The sequence below is a fragment of the Gallus gallus genome, chromosome 2 (assembly GCF_016699485.2).
Source record: "Gallus gallus isolate bGalGal1 chromosome 2, bGalGal1.mat.broiler.GRCg7b, whole genome shotgun sequence".
NCBI lineage: Eukaryota > Metazoa > Chordata > Aves > Galliformes > Phasianidae > Gallus > Gallus gallus.
In genome coordinates, this window is record NC_052533.1 from 85,359,171 (window position 1) to 85,383,078 (window position 23,908).

At 37.0% G+C, this 23,908-nt stretch overlaps 1 protein-coding gene across 8 annotated transcripts in view; it reads right to left on the reverse strand.

Annotated features, from left to right (window-relative positions):
* Window positions 1-627: 627 nt before the first annotated feature.
* TERT (telomerase reverse transcriptase) overlaps window positions 628-23,908 on the reverse strand; it is a 42,092-nt gene continuing 18,811 nt past the window's right edge. For 3 of the 8 annotated variants that reach the window (XM_040684291.2, XM_040684328.2, XM_040684275.2), the window contains exons 5-17: window positions 20,554-20,736; window positions 19,092-19,253; window positions 18,652-18,747; window positions 17,018-17,053; window positions 16,837-16,922; window positions 14,973-15,086; window positions 12,754-12,825; window positions 10,694-10,879; window positions 9,288-9,414; window positions 8,888-8,949; window positions 6,663-6,787; window positions 6,359-6,496; window positions 628-4,493 (exon numbers count right to left, since the gene is read on the reverse strand). In XM_040684291.2, the coding sequence (XP_040540225.1) occupies window positions 4,390-4,493; window positions 6,359-6,496; window positions 6,663-6,787; window positions 8,888-8,949; window positions 9,288-9,414; window positions 10,694-10,879; window positions 12,754-12,825; window positions 14,973-15,086; window positions 16,837-16,922; window positions 17,018-17,053; window positions 18,652-18,747; window positions 19,092-19,253; window positions 20,554-20,736 (1,491 nt within the window). In that variant the 3' untranslated portion in view covers window positions 628-4,389. Of the gene's footprint in view, window positions 4,494-6,358; window positions 6,497-6,662; window positions 6,788-8,887; window positions 8,950-9,287; window positions 9,415-10,693; window positions 10,880-11,354; window positions 11,448-12,753; window positions 12,826-14,972; window positions 15,087-16,836; window positions 16,923-17,017; window positions 17,054-18,651; window positions 18,748-19,091; window positions 19,254-20,553; window positions 20,737-23,908 lie in introns of those variants that run through there. The other 5 variants (XM_040684302.2, NM_001031007.2, XM_040684281.2 and 2 more) reach the window with 5 other exon arrangements.

A 23,908-nucleotide genomic window follows, 5' to 3' on the forward strand; every position in this document is an offset into this window, starting at 1 on the left:
AGCCATTTCAAATCCAAATGCTTTTCCCAACCACACGAACCCTCACTAGATGTGCCAGAAGCTTGATAACAACTAGTTTAACCTACTCACTCACTAAGGTTACTACCTAAAGCTCAAAGCAATACTAAAAGCGCTATCTCTCTGTTAGCGAGACAAGGTGTGCAGGAATAGGAAATAATGACTTGCTCTAACAGAAGAGTTGGAGAGATCTGACAACACTCATGTGCATGGCACTGACTCCTTCCTGCTCCTGGGCTCTAAAGCTTATCCCTGGATGTGCCCCTCTTGTAGTCCTGGTTACATCAATAACAGTATTGCTGCCTTTGGCTGCTTGAGACATTACTCCTGTTGTAATACTAAAATAGAAACAAAAATGCCAGAACTTCTATTTTTTATAATTCTTCTGCAAAGTGCTGACTGCTTTTAGAAGGGTTAATTGCTAAAAGTGAGCTTAGGGGCATCAGACAATAAAATAATAGAAAAAAAAAATGGGGAAATAGGGAACATAACAGATAATTAGCTATCTGTTACAAATTAAGTTTGAAAGGTTATGAGCTAAAAGGACTTCCACAAAGAATGGTCTCAATAAAAATTGTTTCAATTTTGAGCATATATCCATATAAAAACTATGTAAATAGAAATTTTAATTAAAGTGTACAATATACATTCACATATTTGATTACAGATAGATGTTCATTAAAATCATATATGCAGGGTATGTCATCAGGCTTAAGAATTTGGTCAGAGATATGTCCATAACAAAAACTGCAGCTAAATAACATAGACAAAAACTGAGAAGATAATGAAACTGTATAGATTTATAGACTTGAATCTTATGGATGCATCTCAAGTCACTGCCATGACACAGACAGTGGAAATTTTGAACTCCTTGATTTCTGAGCTGCTCATTCTTGATCCCCTGCAGACAGACTTCATGGATCATTGGACAGATACTTCAGTCTGCAAAAGGAGGCAAAGGGAAGGGACTTTTCAGTCCCAGTAACTACAGTTCACGACAGGGAAATGCACAAGGTTAGGTTACTGTTTAGCTGAAGTAGGCATGTAGAAAATCTGCTAAACAGCTCCTTCAGGAACACTGCCTTACTGTTCTTGGTGCATTTTGGATGTGATCTATTCTGAATTTCCTGTGCTAGAACTGTAGCCTCATTTCAGTAAATTTTGGTGCTACAATCCTCCCTCTCCTATTCATAGAAAGCATGGTATCTTATGAGGACTTTTTCCCTTAAATAGTGTGACTGACTTTCTCTTGAGTAGCATAACTGAAGAAGTCTTTTCCTAGGATAGAACAGAAGAGGATAGAATTCTTTGGGCTGGGCTGTAAGTAGAGCTTGAATTCTTTGAGGGTAAATTGGTAAGAGACACAGCTACAGACGTTGTGATCTTCAGCCATAACAGAATTCCTAACCCTAAGATCCTTGAGCTTGTTATACAAACTCATATCTATTAATACAAAACAAATGAAAACCCAAAACAAAAGCCACAGCAAGAGCATTGCAACAGCACCAGAAATGAGGAAGCTTCCAAATTATCCTAAAACAGACAGAAAAAATCTGTGGAGAGAGGACCATACTCCTTCTGGAACTCAAGCATTTCCCTACACTGCAAAATTTCATACCTACCTCAAACTGAAATTCAGTCTGAAATCCCTTTCCAACAGGAAGCAGCGAGGATACCTTTGAAGCATGTTGATGCTTCAACTTCCTCTAGAAGAGTTTGTGGCAAGTTTCTCCCTTCCTGCTCTACACAGAGAGAGTAAAAAACCACTATTATCCCAACCACACTTCCTCCCCAGAGCATCCCAAATAAAATCTCTGACAAATTGACTCAGAGCATAGGTTGCAGAGTGCAGTTACATTGGCTGGCCTAGCTCTCAGTCTTCCCACTTACCTTCTCCTAAACATCGAAACAATTTTAACATTTCCCCTTACCCACAGAGTCTCCTGAATTTTTCCCAGCTTTCCAATGATTGTTGAAAACTCACACTGTAGGTTCAGAATGCTCTTAAGCAAATTACTTTAGTATTTCCAGCCCAAAGTTACTCAATCCACCAAGATGTTTCCTGTCAGTAGTTGCTGTTTAACATACTAACTTTCTACCAGTTCAGTAGAAAATATTGTACCACTGTGATATACTGCACTATTTATTTTAAAACAGTTCATTGCAGAAGTAGCTTTAAGGGATATTTCTACCTTCCTTTTCAATGGTGCGGACCAATCATTTTAGTGCAGTAAGCCTATGCTACTGTTATGTTAAATCTATTCCTTAAACGTGCATTCCCAGCATTTTCTCCATCAGTCCTGAGCTGTAGCACCAAGATTCCAGTACAGTACAGAGATCCATATTTTGTACAGTTTCCAATTTTCCATTTGCAAAAGTAGTTACACGTAAAGGCAAACATCAGCTCAGAAAACTGCACCACACTTCACATATTTTTTTCCAAAAATACACCTTCAACTGAGATACTTCCTTGTCAGTTTATATGCCACTGCTGTGGTACAGAGTAAAAATGGGCTAGTCCTGGCAATACATCTGCAAGTTAGAACATCCTGTAGAAGCAGAATAAAGAAGCAACGAAGCTGGAGATAGGACCCCAGATGTTCTGAGCTTCAAGGGGGAAAAACACCCCAACCTCTTCTAGAAGGGAGCATGCTGAAAGACATTACAAACCTTCAGTCTATTACAGTTAAACATAAAAAAAAAATTAAAACAAGGTATGTTTCTTTCTCAGTACACATAGAAAAGTCTGCATTTAAAGACTTTGGAAGCAAACCTATCCATAACCACCATGCTCTTGGATGAAAGCAGAGAGTTTTTCTTCTAGTCCTCACAAACGCACCTCTTTACAATGCTTTTTAGAAACAGGGAATACTTCAGCACAGTTGCTGCTTCAGTCTTTTTTTTACCACAGTTTTCCAGGACACTCTTTTGATCACCCCAAAAGTCTGCCTTGAGGTGGCTGTTCAGCACAGAACAGAGCCCATCCTCTCAGCATGGATTCACATTATAGGATCTTGGCTTCTGAGATAATTTTCAGACTTCCCCAGCCCCTATCCTGCACAGTTCTTTCACAGCAGGCGTGCTTATCCATTCTCAGGTAATTATTTGGCTCATCCTTCTCAGGAGGTTCATCCAGAATACAGTGACCAGGACAAAATAAACACGCATTCATTCTTACTGCTGCCCACCAGCAAGGCCTTCTTCAACATGACACACAAAATGCATTGAGCCGGTGCAGTAACGAAACAAAATTTATACCAACCTGCAACTACATAAAATCTTATTAGTATAGCAGAAGATGAAAAGAGCAGCAGACAGGAAGGAATGCATAGCTGAAGACAGACTTAGTGAGGAGTAAATAGCCACAGGAAGTAACAGCTTCCTCAGAAGCACAGGAAGTTCTTGAAGTGCTTAAATCTCATCCCTGCCAAGAGATTTTATTTGTTCTAATAAAATAACTCGACATTACAGCATTGCAAATTCAACATGGGAGCCTATAGAAAAAAGACACATGGGCAGGTTTATCAGAGCAGTCAAAGAGCAAAATTCAGTCCTGTACAACATGCCAACATAAGGGCTAGACAATAGTTCAGTAATATTAAGGAGCAAAAGATAAGCCTAAATAAAGAACAGGAAATGCAAATATACCAAGCAGATTACTTTTCTATTATCTAATCAATAACTCTGGTTCCCCTTGTTTTTGTAGTTATAAATACATCACCATTGTTCTGTACATCTCTGTAAACTCTCAGAATATATTAAACATGTTGAACATACCCAGATTTGGCATACAAATTTTGACTGTGTTCTCCAAAGTGAAAGAATCTTTACCCCACATATCTTGCTAGGCGCAGCCATGAAATGCACTTTCCCTGTACCAATAAGTGCATTTCAAGACAATGCCAAGTTGGGTGGGATTGGGTTGAAGCTTACTACAAAATAAAGGTATTGGAGGCAAGTATGCATTATTGCAACTATGTAGACAATTTATTGTAAAATTGTCTGCAATAGAAAAATCAAAGAACAGTTCTTCAGAAACAATACTGGCAAAAATATTGATCTGTTTATACAGATAGGTTAAATATGTCTTCACCAAGAAGAAAGGAATTACTGAAGGAAATCGAGTCAAGTTCACAGGTTGTACTTCAAACAGCCTTCGAACTTACAGAAAAACACAAACATGAAGATGTTAACAAAACAGTCTACTCTTTTAAAGGTCATTGGGTGGTACCCATAAAAAAAAAAAAAAGAAAACTTTCAAGTAGAGATGCTTTCAGATCAGTCTACCAAAATTATCTACAGAGAAAATTAATCTAAAAACTTAACATTTATTTTTAAGCCTGGAAGGATTATGAAATAGACCTTAATCCCTTAGTCCAGTATAGTTTTGAAATCTTGACAAAGCGATGGTTCCGTCACCGTCTTCAGCAGTTCCATAGTATCCCTTGGGATCTTCCCAAACAGATGCATCTTATCTACAAAAGCATCAAAGACAACGTATTACTACTGCAGGTAACTAACAACTTGTTCTTATGCAAAATGCTGGTAAGTCATGAAATCAACAGTAACTTAATCCAATAAAAAAAAGCTAGAACACCTGGAATATGAAGATAAAAAGGCTATAGGAAAACATGCTGCTCTTCTTCTACTCTTAAACACAGCAGACAATTGCCAGTTAAAAAATCATATGTTAAAACATTAACAAGCTATGGAAAACCAAGGAGTACATTCCTCCCAGTACATCCTTGCAATACTGCTCCTATCTAAGACTTCTAAAAGTTTTTAGAAAACTACAAGACCAATTACTCAGTAACTATATCCACCAAAAAAGTTCTGTCAAAGCAGCGTTACTCTGAAAGACCCTAACTGAAACAACGCCAAGGACATGGAACAGGTCCTTATCTAGCTGGTGATATTTATCTACAGGAAGAAGGTATTCCTCCTTTACTTTCAGATATGGCATTGAAGTAGTCTACACTTAGAATAGCCATAAGCAAAAAGAGGAAAAAGAATTTCATGGAGAAAACACCTTTTTCTCTAATTGTGGCTACAGCAGTCCTCCCCACTGTGCTCCCTTGTAAAGCTACCTGAAAAGACACCCTTAGGGGGGTAAATTTTGGAGACTTAAGATTTAAGAGCTTTGCTCTATTTATTTTTAACATGACATATCAGTTTTGAAACACAGAATGTCATCGAAGTCTATGGCCAACAAAATTAAAGACAATAAAAAGGATTTTTCAAAGATAGAAAGAACATGTAAAATCCTAGCAACAGTTTAAGTCTGTTACCTAAACAGGGTTGGTAAAATTGTCAGTGGTGCAGAAAGGCACAAGTGCTCAATAAACATTTGTTCTGTATTTGGAAAGGAGATAGATGGTGTGTTTATATCTTATCATGATAAGGAAAGACTCTTGTTCCTTTCCCAACTGGTAATAATAGGAGAGATGTTAAACAGTAACTATGCTTTAAATACTTAACTCTGAAGAATGATTTTAACTTGTACTGACAAGCCACTGACGTTGATATTTAACAGGTTTCGGAACACTGGGAAAGACCTCCTCCCCAAAGCCCATGAGCTCAATATTGATTTCCAAGGAGAGTAATGGAAAGGCATGTGTAGGGACATGAGTGAAAAATGAAGTTCATATCAACTTCTGTCAAACAACACCATCCCACAGCGGCGACAGTTTTTATATAGCTGATACAAGCTCCAAAAATACAACAAAAAAAATACAGTTGTTGAGTCAACACAGGTGCTATTACTAGTCTTAGTTATCTCTATGCTACAGATCGCTGTGCCATACAGATATACAAAGCTAACTCTGCTTTAGAGGAACACACCTGAGTAGCAACAGCTGTGATGTCACAGCTTCTCTGACATCCACACATGCTATCTGATTTCCAGAAACGTGACAGAACTTAAAATACAGTGTTTCAAAATGTCCCCAATGACTCCTTTGGGAGTAAGAGTGTACACTGTGGGAAGAAATTATTTTGTTGGAGTTTACCTACATTGTTTAATAATAGAAATTCGAGCCTTTGTATTTTAGTTGGTCAATACGATCAACACAATCATACTAAGGTTTTTGAACTGTACAAGCATTATGAGTGTCAAATAACAATAGATGTCCCTTAAGAACAAGGTTCTAGAATACAAAACGCTGAAAAACATCCTATTTTAATTTGCCTACTTAAAGTTAATTGATTTGATTAAGAACAGAAAGCTTGTTATAGTACATTTTAAAACAACACTGTATGATAATAAAACTTAAAAAAAAACATTAGAATGCAAGATTTTATGAAAACCATATTTAAAATGTAAAAGTAATCGAATACTTACAGACTTTAAGGGGCTTAAGTAAGCATTTGTAAATAACTTTGTGGTTGGACAGTTTGACAATGAAGGCATGGTAGCACAGCCATTCTGCTGCCTCAAAAGGGAACATGCCAGATGCATCTTTGCTACCTAAAGAAACCCCTAGAGACAGAACAAGAAGACACTGAAAATTACACGTATTCAGAAGTACAAATGACCCTTCCCACTTCTTTCTATAAAACCAAAAGGGCTACACATTCAGGACTATTTATTTACCTTAAAATGTAAATTGAAAAAATGCTACTTCATTGCCACTAGGACACTATACCTGGATTTTTAGCTTTCAGGATAAAGTAGCAGCATGAAGCAGTATCAGAGATGATCCTTAGGAAGAAATCAGGATTATTCCTAACTTTCTGGTTGAATGGAAGCTGAAGAACACAGGCATGGAACCTGTTCAAATAAAAAACAAACAACAGCCTATTTATTCACAAGCCATTTGCTATTTCAAGTGAAATTATCATTATGTACCTTAGGCACTACACCACACTTAAAAGCACCTAACAGCCTTTAGCCAAATAAACACCGTTAGCATGAGAAAGTCTCTTATATACAAATTCCTGCAGTGTCAGGCTTAAGATGTTTCTTTGTAAATTCAGTGGTGAAGAGAGGTTGAAGACATCTCCCTCAGTAAGAGAATTCTCTTCTGAGTACAACGAATGTCTTGTGATGAGGGAAAGTTAAACTCACATCCTCATCAGTCTCACATCACAAACCACTGGGCTAGAGAGCACACGCAAGAGGGAGAGAGGAAGGTGAGGGAAAAAGAAACAAAAACAAACTTAACAACAACAAATCTTGTTCTTCAGGAAAACAGACCTCCAAGTGATGTAGTACCCCACAGACCAGGATCCTCACTCCTTTGTCTATCTAGAAGTCAGTTCTATGGAAATTAATTATATAGTATGCTCCTTTACACCATAGCTTGGATGTATTTTAAACCTGTTGGCTTTTTTCCTTTGCTCCCAGCTCTGAAAATACAACCCTGATCATACTGGTTTTATTCAATATATACAACATTGATTTTTTTTTTTTTCTTTTTGGTAATTCTTTGGAAATGTAACACTCAATTTATTAAATTAACACAGCAAAAGTATAATTACCTCAAGAAATTCTGAAATACTTGAAATTTGAAGTATTTACTTTAAAACGTTTAAAGGATAAACAATATTACTGCACTGGGTCACAGAGTTCTCACTGTTATTATGGTGGAAGTCTTCGTAAAAGGTATTCTAATGTAATGTTATAGTGGTGTTTTATTAGTTGAAGTGTTACATTGTAGCATCGGACAGAAGTAACTTTAATCAATTGCGTGCATCATCACAGAAAATCATGAGTCAGTCACAAAAAAGTATTTAAAAGATTTTAAGGTATCAGTGCTGAAGTAGACAAGTCCAGTTACACTTCTTGGATAATGATATAGGGAATGATACAGGTGAGTTGATGCAGAACAAGCTGAATTTAAGAAAAAACACTCAAGTGTCACTTCCCATGCAGAACTCTAGCAAAATAGTAACACCTGATGTTTCCCTATTTACAAACAATTCTTATGCTCTTTCCGTGTTAAAACAATAAACAACAAAAGCTCCTAATGGATTATCTCTTTATTCACAATCAGAACAAATAAGAAACTGACCTTTTCCTTGTTTGGCATTCAGAAGCTGATAAACAGGCTTAATAAACTCAACCAGAAAACAGTATCAACACAAGTATATTATCTTCTTTTTCATTGCTAGGGTTGTGTTGAACAGAAAAATACTTTCAGTGCACGACAATCCTATGGTAATAACATAAGCAACCAGCAAAAATTATGAATAAAAAGGATTTTAGACCTGTGAAGCAGGGTACTACTCAACCTTTATGCTATTCTTTAGACCCAGGATCTTCCTGTTTTACTCAGTACAGCCAATCATGCACAGTTTTTGGTGCAGAGTTTACTTTTTTTTTTTCCTCCCAACCTCCTTACCAGCTCTGATTTCTTTCCCTTCATCCTTGTTTATAGTGCTTACTTTTTCTGCTAGTAAAGAAAAGCTCACAAGTCAATAACATTTTTACCCGTTAAGAAGCAATTAAGACATTATCAGCAGCTAAAAAAATCAGAGTTAACTTGGAAGAATGAAACCCCACTTAATGCAAAGCCATACAGGTCAAAGTTCCAGATGATTTTAATGGATACAAAGTTCTAAATATAATCTCAATATAACCTGCTTCTCATTGCTCCTAGAGCAAGAAGAACAGTTTGTTTTGAAGTCAGCCGTAAACACCCAGGGATATTGAAGATTAACTTGGCAAAATGTCATTTAAACACACATACTAACATCATCTCTATCCTGAATCCAGTATTATGCAAGAACAGTCTTAAGACACAATTATGTGACTTTCTACTGACATTTAACAATGCACACATTTATGGTATGTATTTTGCTAATAGCTGCTGTGTGTCAAGACAGTGTCACGGAACATTCAGAATTACTGCAAGAGGCAATGACCTACCTGTAAGCCTGAAGTAAAAATATCTTGTAGATGTTAATTAGAACTGTCTGAAGGCTGTTGATCTGGAACAGAACAGAAACAGAGCCAAAAGAATATTTTTGTCTTACCATATCTTTTGTACGAGTTCAACAGCAAAAGATGATTTAGAGATGCAGAGAAAAAAACATTTTATGCTATACTTCCATTATTTCTATTATGTACCCAAGCAACAATAGGCTCAGAACAGAAGGCTCGCTCTGGAAGATGCCGAGACCCCACATTTAGTCAATGCCAAGAGTTCAAAGTTAAGCGTGTAACCTTTCCAAATCATCTCTTTTGTTAGTACTCAATGCTGTTTAATGCTGTTTATCACTAATGAACATTTTTTTTTTTTTACAAACATCCATTTCCATAGTCTCACCTTTAAGTCAAGAAGTAAAGGATGGCATTTCAGTTTGAGGACTGCAGTCAATTTGCATTTCATGTTTTTTCCAGCTATTCTACTTGAATTGAAGGAAAGACTTGATCTGATAGAAGTAAAGGCATAACTAGAAGGAAAAAAAACAATAATCAGACTCCATGGGCTAACAGACTGAATTAAATTCTGTGAAATAAAGCTCATTTAACTTCTCATCTTAGAGAAACTGCCTCCAAATCAATAAGCCAAGAACAAAAAGATGACTATAACAAAATTCAAACTAGAAACCGACAGGACATTGTGGCATTAAGGCTATCGTCTAGGGAATTACTTCAGAACCTTAGAACAGAATCATTTCCAGTTATTTAAAACACCACCATCACTGCCACCAACAACCTTTAAACTGACTTCAGCAATAACCAAGTTATATTCTGTGATCCATGCAAGCAGAAGCTAAGTTTACCTTGGCGCAACAACCTTAGGATTGCAATTACTGAAGTCAATCTTATCTAAAGCAAGGAGATCACCCCATAACAAACGGCTTCTCTGTTTAGTGCCTCCCAGACCATGAACACCAATGTCATCAGCAACATAAACTGTTTCTTCTGTTGTTAAACAAACTAACAAAAAGTCACACATTCCCTCTCCTTATCTCATATTAATTGACAAAACTTTTCTCTTTTGGAAGACAGTTGAAGAATCTCACCATTCTGGCAATGCAAAACCTCCTTCTCATTTCTCACTTGAATGTATTCATTGGGCTGTTTATAGACAAAACTACAATATTATCCTCCAGTTTGAAGTTATTTTCTGTTAAGCTTTGAGAAATGTCTAATGCCATCTCTAGGGGTCCTTTCAAAGTGCCTATAAAGTTTTTCAGCAGGATACATTCTGAGTTTTATGCTGCTTTGTTAAGACTGCTCCGTGTGTACGCCCATGTTGCTGGTTTAAAGGCAGGTTACATCTTCCCTATGCTAACACCTGAGGTACGTCAGAGTAAACGCCTCTGGAGCTTAAAGAACTACTAGTCCCTCTAGTGTATAGAAAATGAATTCCAACCTGTATTCTTGCAATAGTACTTCTTGTAGAAAGCTGGATACAATGTGAATCCAGAATAATAAATGTACTTATACTAACTGCAAAGGAAGTTAAACTGAGCTGATCAAATCACAGTTCTCAAAAAGCATGTAGTCACCATGTGGTATATGGAATAAAATGTATATGTATTCCACCAGGATGTAATGAAGGAAGCATCACAAAAAAAAAAAGTTTAAACGGCTGTATAAGAAAAAGAATTGTAAAATGTATTTTGCAGTTAATTCAACTATACTATTTACAAGACACTCTCTTGTTTTTCACACTGTGTATAACATACTGTAAAGCTGATGCTGGAACATACAACCATTTACCTGGAGTAATCACAATAAACCTCAAGTGTCTGCACATCCAATAATAAACCACACCATGAGATCAAACGACAATCTGGCAGATGTTTGAACTTGGAACATCCCGGGATATCATCAACAGGAAAATTCACCACAGTCTTCTTGGCATTTATTAAAAAGCCATACTCAGGAATACCTGCTGCTATAGTCCTAAAACAGATAAAAACGGTTAGCCTAAGCACCCACAAAAAAAAAAAAAAAGAAAAAACAACACAAAAAACAACACCATGCTGCATGATGCATACAGCTTTGCATAAAAGAGCAAACCCAGTAATGAAGAGAAACAGCTGTTAAGGTTAATGAACTCAACTAGAAATACACAAAACTGAAGTCAATGCAGGCAAATGAATTAAAAGTTTAGTGGATGGAGAAGAAAAGCTTTTGCAGGTCAATGCCAATGGAAAACTTAGTATTTTAAATACTTGAGACCAGCTGCATAAACCAAACTCTCAGACATCACTAGAAAAAGATGATGGATGAAGAATTATTGTTTCTGAAAGTTCACGAAAAGAAGGATGATCTAGATAACAGGAAATTCACTTATCTGATGAAAAATCTTGAACTTTCTTCAACAAGGTTTTCCCTAAGTATCTTTTTATTGCCAGTAGGCCTGCTGATTACCTACCATAGAATTATCACACATTGGGTCAGCAGTATCATCTCATGGACAAGCAGCAGTTTGTCTTATTTGGTGATTTATTCAAGTGCAGGCTTCGTGCTTTTAAAAGGGGAGAGGAAGAGGTAGACTTTTATTGATGGGAAGTAATAGTCAAAACATTGTCTCCTCAGAATGAATTTCTCGAGTCCCTCACTTCTAACACTATGTTAGGAAAACTGCCACTGCTTCCTTTGTTGCAGAGAGTTCACAGGACCTACAGGTAGATGCAGAAAGAGGATCTTCCATAGAGGAGGCTACCTGTGTTCAGAAAACCAACACAGCTTGTGAACAAGCTAACACATAACACGCAAGTAGGAGAATATCTGCAATACTAACGTGAGTGATATATACATACATATATATATATATATTGGAAAGCTATTATAGGGATTAATGGCTTTGAGGCAACCTCAGCCTATGGGTTCGACTTATTTCCAGAAACACAGATTCACACATACCCAGAAATTTCCTTTTGTTCTGAAACAGAACTGAGGACTAATGAAATCTCTGAGGTACACCATTTCACTACTCAGGAAAATTAGTGCTTCAAACTCTACTTAACTGACTTCCTCATTACCTTGTAGGGTCACAACAGAGCTGTACCTTTCTGGCTATGAAAACCATGATGCAACTGACTGCACTGCAGATGTTAAGATTTCCTTCAAGACCTCTCCGCTGGATCCTTGAACAAAAGAGCTCTGACATCAGAACAAGTCTTCTTGGATACTGACTGTGTGTTCAGATCCACAGTAACCAATAATCTCGAACAGGGCCTATTTTTTTTTTTTTTAAGGTAGTTTTGCAGCACTCTAAAGAATTATTGTTTGAAAACTTCTGTACAAGTTGCATGCTGCCATGCTATCGGTATCTTCAAATATTCACCCCAGATTATTAATGATCAGAAAATTCTTAGCAATATAGCAACACAGTTGCATTCTTTCCCCAGGGATAGCAAGTAGCAGCAGGTCTGTTCAATAAAAACCATTTCAAGGATGAAACTAAAACGCCTTTTGAATATTTGTGGGAAAACAGTCATAAAAGAGAACTGTTAGCTTCTTTGGCTTGGCCTACGTTACTCATTGCTGCCAGAAGTATAAAATTCAGGAATTAGGCCCAGAATTTAAACCAAAGGAGGAATCTCTGATCATTTGAGCTGCAACAGCTTTTAAGTTTACAGTCAACAATGTAGCTGTTAAAATTTTCCTAGGTACAGGCCACCAGCAAGGCCTCCAAAAGTATGCCTTGATTATTAATCCATAAAATCAAATCCATCTACATGTACACAGATGTATAAAGGAGATCAAAGTAAATGACCTAAAAGGTGTTAATGCTTATTACTATAAAGAATATTTTTTTAATGTCATACCTTAGAAAAGTTCTTGCCTGCATTAAATGTGGCGTAACCAGCAAAAAGTCATCAATAAGACGTATTAGGACTCTGTAATCAAGAATAAAATGTCATTAAAGTTTTGGATACATAATCCTTTCAAATCTTTGTCATACTCCTAAGAGCAATAATTTGCTTGTTTCAATACACAAGAAAGTAGAGGCCAACATAATTTCCAAATCAGGTCTCATGAAGAAATTCTCAATTCTGCTTTTTCCTTAAAAAGCAACTGAGCAGAAAAAAAAAGACAAAAAAGTAAAGTAGCTGACTATGTGAAACATGACAGCAGTCTCCAGCACGCAAGCTGCTCCACACTAGCTTCTTGGATGTAGTGTTTTACATCCTTCCAAGGGAGACTTGCAGTATTCTAGAGTATAAGGCAAGGAAGAGAGGCTTAGTAGCAGGTACACAGGCAAAGATGAGATACTTTATGTTCTATAACTCCATCTTCATTTCACATGTAGTAGTCTGTGAAGCTACAACTTGAATGTAAAACAGTCAGACACTGTGTTCAGTTTTGGGCACCTCAGTACAGAAAGGACACTGAGGCGCTGGAGCAGGTCCAAAGAAGGGCAATAAGGCTTGTGAAGGGCTTGGAGAATATGCCCTATGAGGAGAGACTGAAGGAACGGGGGCTGTTCAGTCTGGGGAAGAGGAGGCTGAGGGGAGGCCTTGTTGTGCTCTTCAAATACCTGAAAGGTGCTTACAGTGAGAGCGGGGTTGGTCTCTTCTCACTGCTGACAGGCAACAGGAAAGGGGAAATGGCCTCAAGTTGCACAAGGGTAAGTTTAGGTTGGTTATTAGGAAAAACTTCTTTACAGAAAGGGTTGTTAAGCACTGGAATAGGCTCCCCAGGGAGGTGGTTGAGTCACCATCCCTGGATGTGTTTAAAAACCATTTGGATGTGGTGCTCAGGGACATGATTTAGCAGAGGGTTGTTAGAGTTATGGTAGTATGGTTAGGTTGTGGTTGGACTTGATGATTTTCAAGGTCTTTTCCAACCCAAGGAATTCTATGGTTTTACAAAAAGCATACCATTATAAAGGCTGAAATTTTCTTTTAAATAGAATACACATCCCAAACTTGTTCATATTTTTCCAATGAATCCTGTTAACAGACAGATCATAGAAAGGAAGCTCTGGAGATGATCTTTTCCAGTCCCACTTTAAAAAGGAGACTATGTCATCACAATGATCAGAACAGATATACCTTCGTCTATCCAATAGCCAGCTGGTTGGGGTTTTTTTGCAGTTTTTTTTTTTTTCCACTGTTGCTGTTTGTTTGTTGGGAGAAGGAGATGTTATGTTTAAAGGCGAAATGAAACTATCAAAATCAAAATCATTAAACAGACACATGTAATATTCTAAGAACTGCAACATATACAGCTGCTACATAAAACTCTTTATGTGCACTCTTCTGAATCTTGGTTTCTTAAGTTCAGCATGTATAAACTGGGTCCTTCAGAAGCAAAAAAGTAGCTTTTCAGAATCCCACCATCACAGCACACTAATGCTTATCAAAAAGAACTATTACTTGTGTAGGAAGATATTTAATATTCTGAGGCTTTCCATTATCCAGAGAGCCTCCCAAGAAGAGGCACCAGACTGGTGCACTTACACAGAGTACTTCTACACACTACGTTTATCTTGTTTTGGACAGAATTCACAGGAACAGAGAGAGATGTGAACAGGAATAAGCTTCAGGGGACTCACCAATGCCTAGCTCATGCCTATAAATCTGAGATTCATCTGACTATCAATTCACAGGGAGGTAAAAAGGATGCTGTATTTCTTACTGTTAATGAAAAAGCAGAGTTTTCACCATACGAACTTTCAGCAAAGCTCCTAAGAACCAAGCACATGTAGGGCATGGAAGATGTTAGAAGACCAATGTGACTCGTAGTACAAGAACAAACATGCTTTTAAAGCATCCCAAAATACTGTGCTCTTTGTAAGAAGTCATCCACACTCACATCTAGGAACTCTTCATCTCTTTTCTTCCCAATCATATGACAAATAAGGAAATTCCCTCTAAAACAGTTTCTGTGACACTACATCTACAGAGATCTTTGAGTTTACCATGCTTCTGCTGGAGAGCTGAAAATTCTTGAAATTCAAAATTAAACTTAAGAGAAAACATATAAACACTATACAATACCATAACAGAGTACACAACAAAAAGCACCCAAAACTTCCTACCCATCCTTCTGGATCCCACAGAGTAATTTGTTTTCCATGTCTCCGTAGCATAAGCTGCAAAGTAAGGTTGACAAAATGGAGCCCTGTGGGATTCCAGAGCACTGTATATAGTACCTAGAAAAGAATAAAAGACAAAAAAAATATCAAAACATGCAACAAGACTCCAGTAGTCATCAAACATATACTTAACAACATCAAGTATTACATAGAAGTTTCAGTAATAAAGCAGCTGAAAGCCTGCTAGTTAACCTTACCTCAGTTTTTCTTTTCTCTAAGAGTCTAGACTTGGCTCCAAAAAAAATTTTTCCCCCCCCACTGCTGAACTTAAACCAGAATGCACTAAAACACATCCTTCCTTCTTATTAGGAAACTCTGGTAGACAAGTGTCATTAAATGAAAGGAATTTATAAACGAAATCAATCCACAATGCTTTTTCCTTTACAAAAGAAGCTTCAGAGTCACACTTCGTCTAAGCTTCGTAATTGTTAGTCTTGCATTGCTTTACAACTACTCTTCTACAAGAAATGTAAAGTTCACGATTCATCTTTCAAACTATACATTTATTTTTAATTATCATCCAAGCAATTACCAGCAAGCACTCACTAAAAATTCAAACACTGAAGCTCATAGTGCTCATCTACAACAGGAGCTGAATTCAAGCAGATTCTGAAATTGAGAATTTCTAACTTTTCCCTCAAGCAACAAATATCCACATAAAATTCAAATACAAAATTTACCACTGTCAAATCCTGTTTTCTTAAAGCATTTGTTTCAGACCCATAAGCCAGAGTAAAAGTGTTTAAGTATGTGAAGTAATTTAAATCAGGCCATTTGATGTGCTTATTATAGAATCATAGAATGACTATGCAATATATTTCCTTGTTTGTTTTGTTGTTGCTGTTGTTTGTTTTTTAAACAAATAAATACTACTCTTTACTTTTAGGGAAATTCTTGATGAATGCCTGTTAAGGGATACAATATTGTTTTCTACAATCCAGCTATTTTTTTTTTTTAAGACCTCTACTACAAACTGCAATTATTTCCTCACTTAACTGTTATAATGCTAGAAAACCCTACAAATGCTCTTCATTCGCCTCCTTGAAACCTGTTTTCTCCTCTCTCAGTCCAACGAGTTTAACTACTGTAAAATAAAGCTAGCCTCTCAACAGCAAGAACCTAGTCGTCCTAACAGACCTCACTTGGAATTCAGAAATAAAGATCCTGTTTGCAAGTGGTTTCTACACTTGGTAGACATGTGCCACCTAGAGGCAAAAGCTGAATAGCAGATCAGTATTTCTAGCAATGCAAGAAATTTTCATTTCATCCTCCTCTGTAACAACAGATTCCTAATTTTGGAGTTGCCAGTCATTTTAATTCTTAATGCTACTATTTTACATTTTTATTGCAACTTGCCGAAGAGCAAGGCCATGGAGAAAAGGTTTTATTTTGTACTACAGACTAACAAGGCTTTAGCACTACTGCTTGGATATCTCCTTGATTCTGTGGTCATCTCTGTGGATTTCAACATTCTTTTGAATAACATCTGAAGCTCTAAATGAAGGTTATGTATCTACAGAATGAAGCAGTCTGTGAATAATTAGTATCATCTGCATGAGAAAGAAACTTTTTAAACTCAATTATTCAAATGTAAATGAATCCAAACAGTTCAGCTTTTTTTAAGGCATAAATTAAATTCCAAAACAGATTTCAAATTAACATGAAATAAAATTCTTTAGAAGATATCTAACAGAAATTCTCTGAGCCAATAAAGGCATCCTGTTAAGCAGAAAAAACAAACCAACCAACTAAATAAACAACAGAAAAAACTCCACACTTCACAAATTTACATGATTTTATTTTTTACCTGTGCCCAATCTCCAGGATGTTATTATGTAACATTTGAAGAAAGAAAGTAAACAGGGTGGAACTGTTCTCATTAAAAGTTAAGCACTAGAAATGGGACAAAACAAAACCAAAATTGTACTTTAGAAATGTGCTGAAACTAAAAAATAAAGTATAGATTGAAAATATACGTATTAGCTTACCTGAAGAATTAGACTGTAACAGTTTAGTAAAAATCTCTAAGGTAAGAAACAAAGCAAACATCTAAAATTAAAATCTGAATATATACTCTAAAAAGCAACTGTCAGCCAACAAATGAGTAACAGGGTTGGTTTGGGTTTTTTTTTTTTTTTTAGGTTTTACTTCAGGAAAAAAAAACTGTTTTGATTAGTGTTATGTTTGGAAAATTGTATATTAACAAATATAAAATGCCTTTAAAAGTGCTTAAATATTATATTGGCTTAACACAGTTCATGATACCTCCCCTCTTTTGGTCATGTTCTACCCTTTTTAACTTCTGCTATTCTGCAAGTACAGATAACACCCTCTTACCAGTTCTACTACAAATTACATCTCTCCCCCCAGTGACTCCATGCATGACAGCCTACGCAATTATATTAAGTCTTTTGTGTCAAAAACATGTAACAGAAGTTTCATTTAGAGCAGTGGAAGCTACTGTCTGGTCATCTGTGGCTCATGATTTTGTATATTGTTATCATGGAACACCATGATGCCAAGCAATAGAACGTATTTGGAAACTGACTGCATCATCTACCTCTACACTTCATCACACTCCTTTTACTGAAGTAAGTCTTAAGAACAAACGTTATTTAGAATTAATACAGTTCTCTAAAGCATGTCAGCTAAGCAACAGAAAGGTGCTTGCTTCTGGTAATAGCACTAGCTGGAGCAAATGTAAAATTCATGTAATTTTCATTCATTCTTTAACTTAGCAAGGTATCTCTCCAAACAAACAACCAAAAAAGAGTTCATCTTGTATTGTAATGCACTAACTCCTGCAAAGAAAAGTTTATTCTTAGCAACCTTGTAAGGAAATAATTAAGATCATTTTTTTCAAGTCATTTCTCTATTAAGTGAGGCTTGCTATTCAAAATGCTTTATCTATTTCCCTAGTTACTTAGCTTAGAACACACTTTTCACATTCTTAGTTGTGTGCTTTTTGGACATAGTGCATGTCAGAATACTTATTTACTTCACTGGAAAACTGTTGCAATAAATAATGGAATTCATAAGAAAAGGGAAAAGAAAAGAACATAGTGGTTCAAATCAAAGTTTAAGACACCAATGAGAAAATCTGAGAGAAGTCTAGAATTACATATCACCAGAGTTCCTGCCTGAGGCACTAAATCCCCTGAAAGCCTGCTAGAAACACCAGGTAAGAGATGCCAAAAATCTGTCTAAAGAAGGTCCTGAGTAACTAGAACACAAGTGGAGTCACCATATAAATGCATACATTCATCTAAAAATAACCAAAAAAAAAAAACCACATAAAACCCAGCAATCTTCATCTACTTAACATAGCTTTCTCTTTCAGTTGAGAAGAACCCTCCTAATCTGGGGAGGAGTGACTCGAACTAAAAGAGGGGAAATTTAGATTGGATATAAGGAAGTTTTTTTACAATAAGCATGGTGAGGCACTGGAACAGATTGCCCAAAGACGTGGTGGATGCCCCATCCCTTGAGACACTCAAGGTCAGGCTGGACAGAGCTCTGAGCACCCTGATCTGCTGTAGGTATTCCTGTTCTTGCAGGGAAGTTGGACTACATGACCCTTAAATGTCTCTTCCAACTCAAACGATTCTAAGATAATATTTACCTGTTCAACTACTATTGCATTTCGTAATGAAGTTCTCTCTTGAAGCTTGGACACAAACTGCTTCATGTCTGGAATAAAATCCTCAAAAGTAGAAACCTGTATATTTAATATTAAAAAAAATGACAACAGCAATAGAATACTCAGTAGCAGATGAAATTTACTAAGTGAAGGGGCCTGTTTTACTGCATTATTTTAAACCAAATAAGTCTGGTACTGTTAAAATGAAATTTCACCCTCACCTATCTTCATTTATCTTTACCCTTACTAACACTGAAGAGTAAGAAACATCTTTGTTCCCTCCAGGAAATTTCCAACACCATCAAAATGAAGGTTTTCTGAAGTAATTACCTAATTCACATTCAGACAAAAAAAGCTACAAATATATTCCTTGAACAGAAATATAGCAACAGCAGTAATTAAAAGAAATGAGCAAGTCATACATGTCTCTTATAGAGTTTCCTGGCTTTTCCAGTTGGGGTAATCATAATCACTGCATACCACCTTATTCCATAGACAGTTTGGCTCTCAGGTTTCAAGACCTGTGATATCACTTCCACAAGTTTCTTGTGAGGAATGGTATCAAAAGCTCTGGATACATCACCCTGAAATAGGAAAAGAATCTTCCATTACATTCTGTATCTTATGTTTCAATATCTTTGATGTTCATCAATATCACTGTGACAATATAGGGAAAAAATAACTATTGTAGTATATAACAAAAACTGAAGCATCACATAGGAATGAAATTACAACGTTATTTATTAAATACGTGACAAGCAAACTCATTTCTTATCTGAAGACTCTTTCCTCAGTCATCAGTGAGTTTTCCCCTGCAGGGGACAACCAAACTCAGTTTTAGTACAGTGCCTGTTACTAGCAGAAAATGGTACAGCAGTCCCTATAGTCATCTGTACTGTGTAGCACTTCTTTTCATGATTAGATACTAATGGACACAAAAGCTACCATACTGAAAGTTGCATACGCAGCCTTAAATATTACATTCCACTGAAGTTTATTGCTGAAATTTTTATACACTTATTATTTTAAGAAACCTTCTCCTCTCTATATAATTATGATCTTGACATCTTAGACTTTTGGAAGAATGTAAATCTAGATGTTTTGCTTTTTCTAAATCTCATACTATGATCTTAACTTTGCATTTATTTGCCATAGTCACAATTCAAGGCGTTCTGAAGAAGCAAAAACTTATCAAGAACTGTGTCAATGACATGATCCTTTGTCTTTAAAGATAATAGCTGAAAACAATTTTGGGACATGACAATTGATGTACAAGACCATGAGGTAGGAGCCCCGCTATATTATACATAAGCTGTATAACTTTATATTAATCACTTCAACTCAATAGCAATAGCCTGCTAGCTATTACTTAACACAAGAGTTAAGAAAACGCTCCTTCAAAAAAAAAAAGAGATTTTTCCATAAGTGAATTATTTAAAGTGGTAGAATAGATTTTTTTGGACATGCTTTATACTTCAGGTATTTATTTTCAAGAGACATCAACGTTTGGAGATAGAAGAGACACTGAATTTGTGTAGATGCACATAGGACTTTTTTCCTGTTTTTTACTTAGGAAAATGACCCTAAAAGCCTATTTAAGTTCGTATGTATGTCCCATCATCATAGCCAAGTAAATGTAACTGCAGAAGCACAGCGCATGTCTAGAAGCAAGAGCTGTTGCATGACAGAGAAATGAATAAAAATACCAAAGTAAAGGAAGCCATACTTCAGGAAAAGCAAACAAACAAGCCAGCATATATTAGGTATGCACAAAAACCAACTATGAGAAAGAAGTAGTTATGCACATGGATCGCAGCTATAAAAAAAATCTGCAGTAGCCACCTTTGAGAAGTTAGTCTGAACGCAGGATTAGAATAGGCATACCTTTACAAAGTAGAAATGAGGCATTTCACCACCTGATTCAAAAACCTTTGTAACAAACTCCTTCCACTTCCTGTAGATATCATCTCTCCCGAATACTGAAGAGCCAATGATACTGGTGTTTACAGTTCGTTCATAGTTTAAAACACTAAATAGATTTTTTAGCTGAGTGTTATAGCGCTGTATCTAAAGAGACCAAAGAGAATCATCCTAAGGTGTTGAAACATTCTAAATGCAATACATAAGTTTCTCATTTAGATGAGCTATGAGAGGAAATCTGTGCATTTGCTGTACTACTTTGGTCAAATGCAGTTTTCAGAAAGCACAAATATAGCTGCAGTGACTTCTTGGAAGTGACAGAACAGCCTCAAATACACCAATATGGTGTCACAGTCATGGATGTAAACAGACAGACTTGAACAAATAAAACCACCACCAGCTGTAAGGTAAGGAGAAACAACAACATGTGCTTGAGACTTTACACTACACCCAGCTGCACTGCCACATGAACCTCTACAGATAACTTATGCAAAGATTTACTCTACTTCAGCAAAGATTTCACTCTCTTAGCTACAGGAATAGTGGAGTACAGCAGAATGGCAGTGAAGTCCTGCAGGTTGATCAGCTCTGTCAACACAGATCTGGCTACAAAAGAGTTTGGAAAAGGCAAGCCATAGTATTAAAGGAAGTAAACAAACTGCACACGTGGCACACTAATGAATCAGTTTATATCTTTGAAGAAATTCTCCAAAAATGCATACATAAATTCTAAAAGGTCTCTTACTCCAAATGGTAGCATTGTGATCAAGGCACGGATGCAGTAAAATTGCCAAGTACAAAGCATACCAAATTCATCTGAGGACATTATTTTTGCACTGGAAAATCAATTCCAGGTTTCAGTGAAAAACTGAAACAACTAAAGCACAGCAAAAAGACTGGTTGTACCGCTGTCACTGACTGCAAACAACATGATCCAACTTTACTGTTTTTCATTAGGTAAATAGTTTGTTAATTCACTGGCTGATCCTGCAAAATACTTTTGACTAGTTCACAAAAAATTAACTGCTGAATTGACTGCCGAAAATTAAGACACTTTCCTGAACTACTGCAGTGGTTTCTTTTCTGGTATAGGCCAAGTTCCTATGAAAAACAGTCAAAAAGGTAGAAATGTAGCTCAAAGTAGTTATCAGTAGAGAAGTTCCTCCTTTCCTTCTTAATGATTGTGTCCCCAGATGACTGCCTTAATACCTTCTCACAAAGCAGATGGCCATCTGGGTGTTAGCACAAGGGTCAATAAAAGACAGTTGAGGCTTTAAGCATTCAAAACACAGTTTGAACTAGGCCTGTGAGACTTCCAGAAGCAGTATTCACAGCAGTAACTTGCTGTAATGCTGGGAGGAATTCTCTCCAGTCCCTCAGTTTTCCAGAACAAGGCTAATCCACAGAGCTACCAATATTTTTGCAAAACCTAAGGGTTTGCTGGAATCTCTGCAGAATGCAGTAAAAGATCATACACTCTCAAACAAATCAGATCATTAAGAATCCTCTTTGGTCTTCCCATGATGTTTGCCTATCTGTGTATGTATCTATGTATTTACACACAGATATGATTAAGTTCAAACAAAAAGTAAGTTGAAAAGCAAATACATAAAACCCCTATAAAAAAAAAAAAAAAAGAGCATGATCTACACTGTTTGAGGACAAACTCACAGAACTGGACTCACTTCACCACATTTTTGGCAGCAAAGGCTGAGAGCTGCCAGAAGTTGATTTGCTGGGTACCTGAGAGAATTTTTCTGGCAGTTCACCTGGATGCATTCCACTGTTGAGCTACAAGAACTGACAAAGTCTACCACTGCAGTTTCAGACTAGATTTCAAATTCCAAACCCTGGAACACTGTCAGACACAGAAGGAATCTGAAGATGGTCTTCTTCCTACGATTTAAATGCCTGGAGGAAACTGCAGAGCATAGACATGCTGGAATATGAGACAGGTTGAAAAACTTGAACAGACCGCAGGATAGCAGGCAGTGGAAGAAATAAACTGAGCAGCCATGCAAGCTGGGGAGGAAAGAAGGGAGGAAAAAGAAAAAAAAACAAACATTACTTCCATTAGGTTGTAAGCCCCAGATTCTTCAACAAGATAATTGTTTTGGATGACATTTTCTGCATCCGTCTGCTATCACAGCAGAGAGGTAACACTATTACTACCTTTCATGGATTTATAAAATCATCAGCACTGCCCATTTTTGATGGATGAGGTCTTTTCATAAACAGCTATGTCCTTGGCTGCTTGTCAGCACTCATGAACAGGAGTCTACAGCTCCCACTTTCTAGCAGGCATATACCTCTCAGCTCCAGGGCCGCCCAGTTAGCTGAAGCCACTTAGCCAGCAACCATAGTTGACTTTTAATCTTCATCTTCTGGGCATTCAGGTCTGGGGTCATCCTTTATCCCAATTTGTTACAGAAGCAAGAGAACCTTTTAAAACACTGCAGCTATTTTTGGATTAACTGTGGGCATACTCTCAAGCCTGGCAGTATGATAGCCACAGAAGGACTAGATGAAAGTAACACTTCAGAACAGCTTTTTCTTTATGTCCTTTAAATGCAGAATGGGATTACACACTGAGCCATCAGTATTAAGAAGCTGTTGAACTCTGACCCATTTGGAGAGCATTTCATCTTGTGCTCTAAATGGGACTCAGCCTCAAGGAAAAAGAATCAATTTAGTCGTGGGAGATAGTGAAACTGTGCTTTCACTGAATTTTGCAGTTAACTGGCCTGTTAAATGGATTATTGTATGCACTCTGTGTTAAGCCTTTGTTCCCACACAGTAGTAATTCCCATCTTACTTATTTCCTTTCTATGCTTGATGCAGGTTCCTCATCCTTCTTAGGCCTTCCACTGCAACACACATGGTTCACCACTGTTTGGCCTGCTAACTTGGCAGGATCTCCTGGGCTGACCTGGCACAACAGCCAACTAGTCTATCAATGCACTCAATCAGTATTCAGGTAAATCCCAGCAGGCCAGACTTATCTGTCCCTAACCCTCTGCTGTGCCAAACAAATAGGACATTGGTTCTGAACACTTAGTGTTTTTGACTCTTCTGTCCTACCCCTAAGGACGGCTGCGTCCATCACAGTCAGACTCAGTAAGCAAGCCTGAGGGAAACAGACGGAAAGAGGAGAGAAAGAAAACATGCTTACCCAACAGCCCATGCTAATTTGTTAGACCAATATCATTAAAACAGGTTTACAAGCACAAGTATGTAGTTCTGGAACTGCGGGCTAATGATGAGCACTGGGAAGGGAGAAGTTAAGCTAAGTTGCAAAGAGTAGGTGCATTCAGTCCTT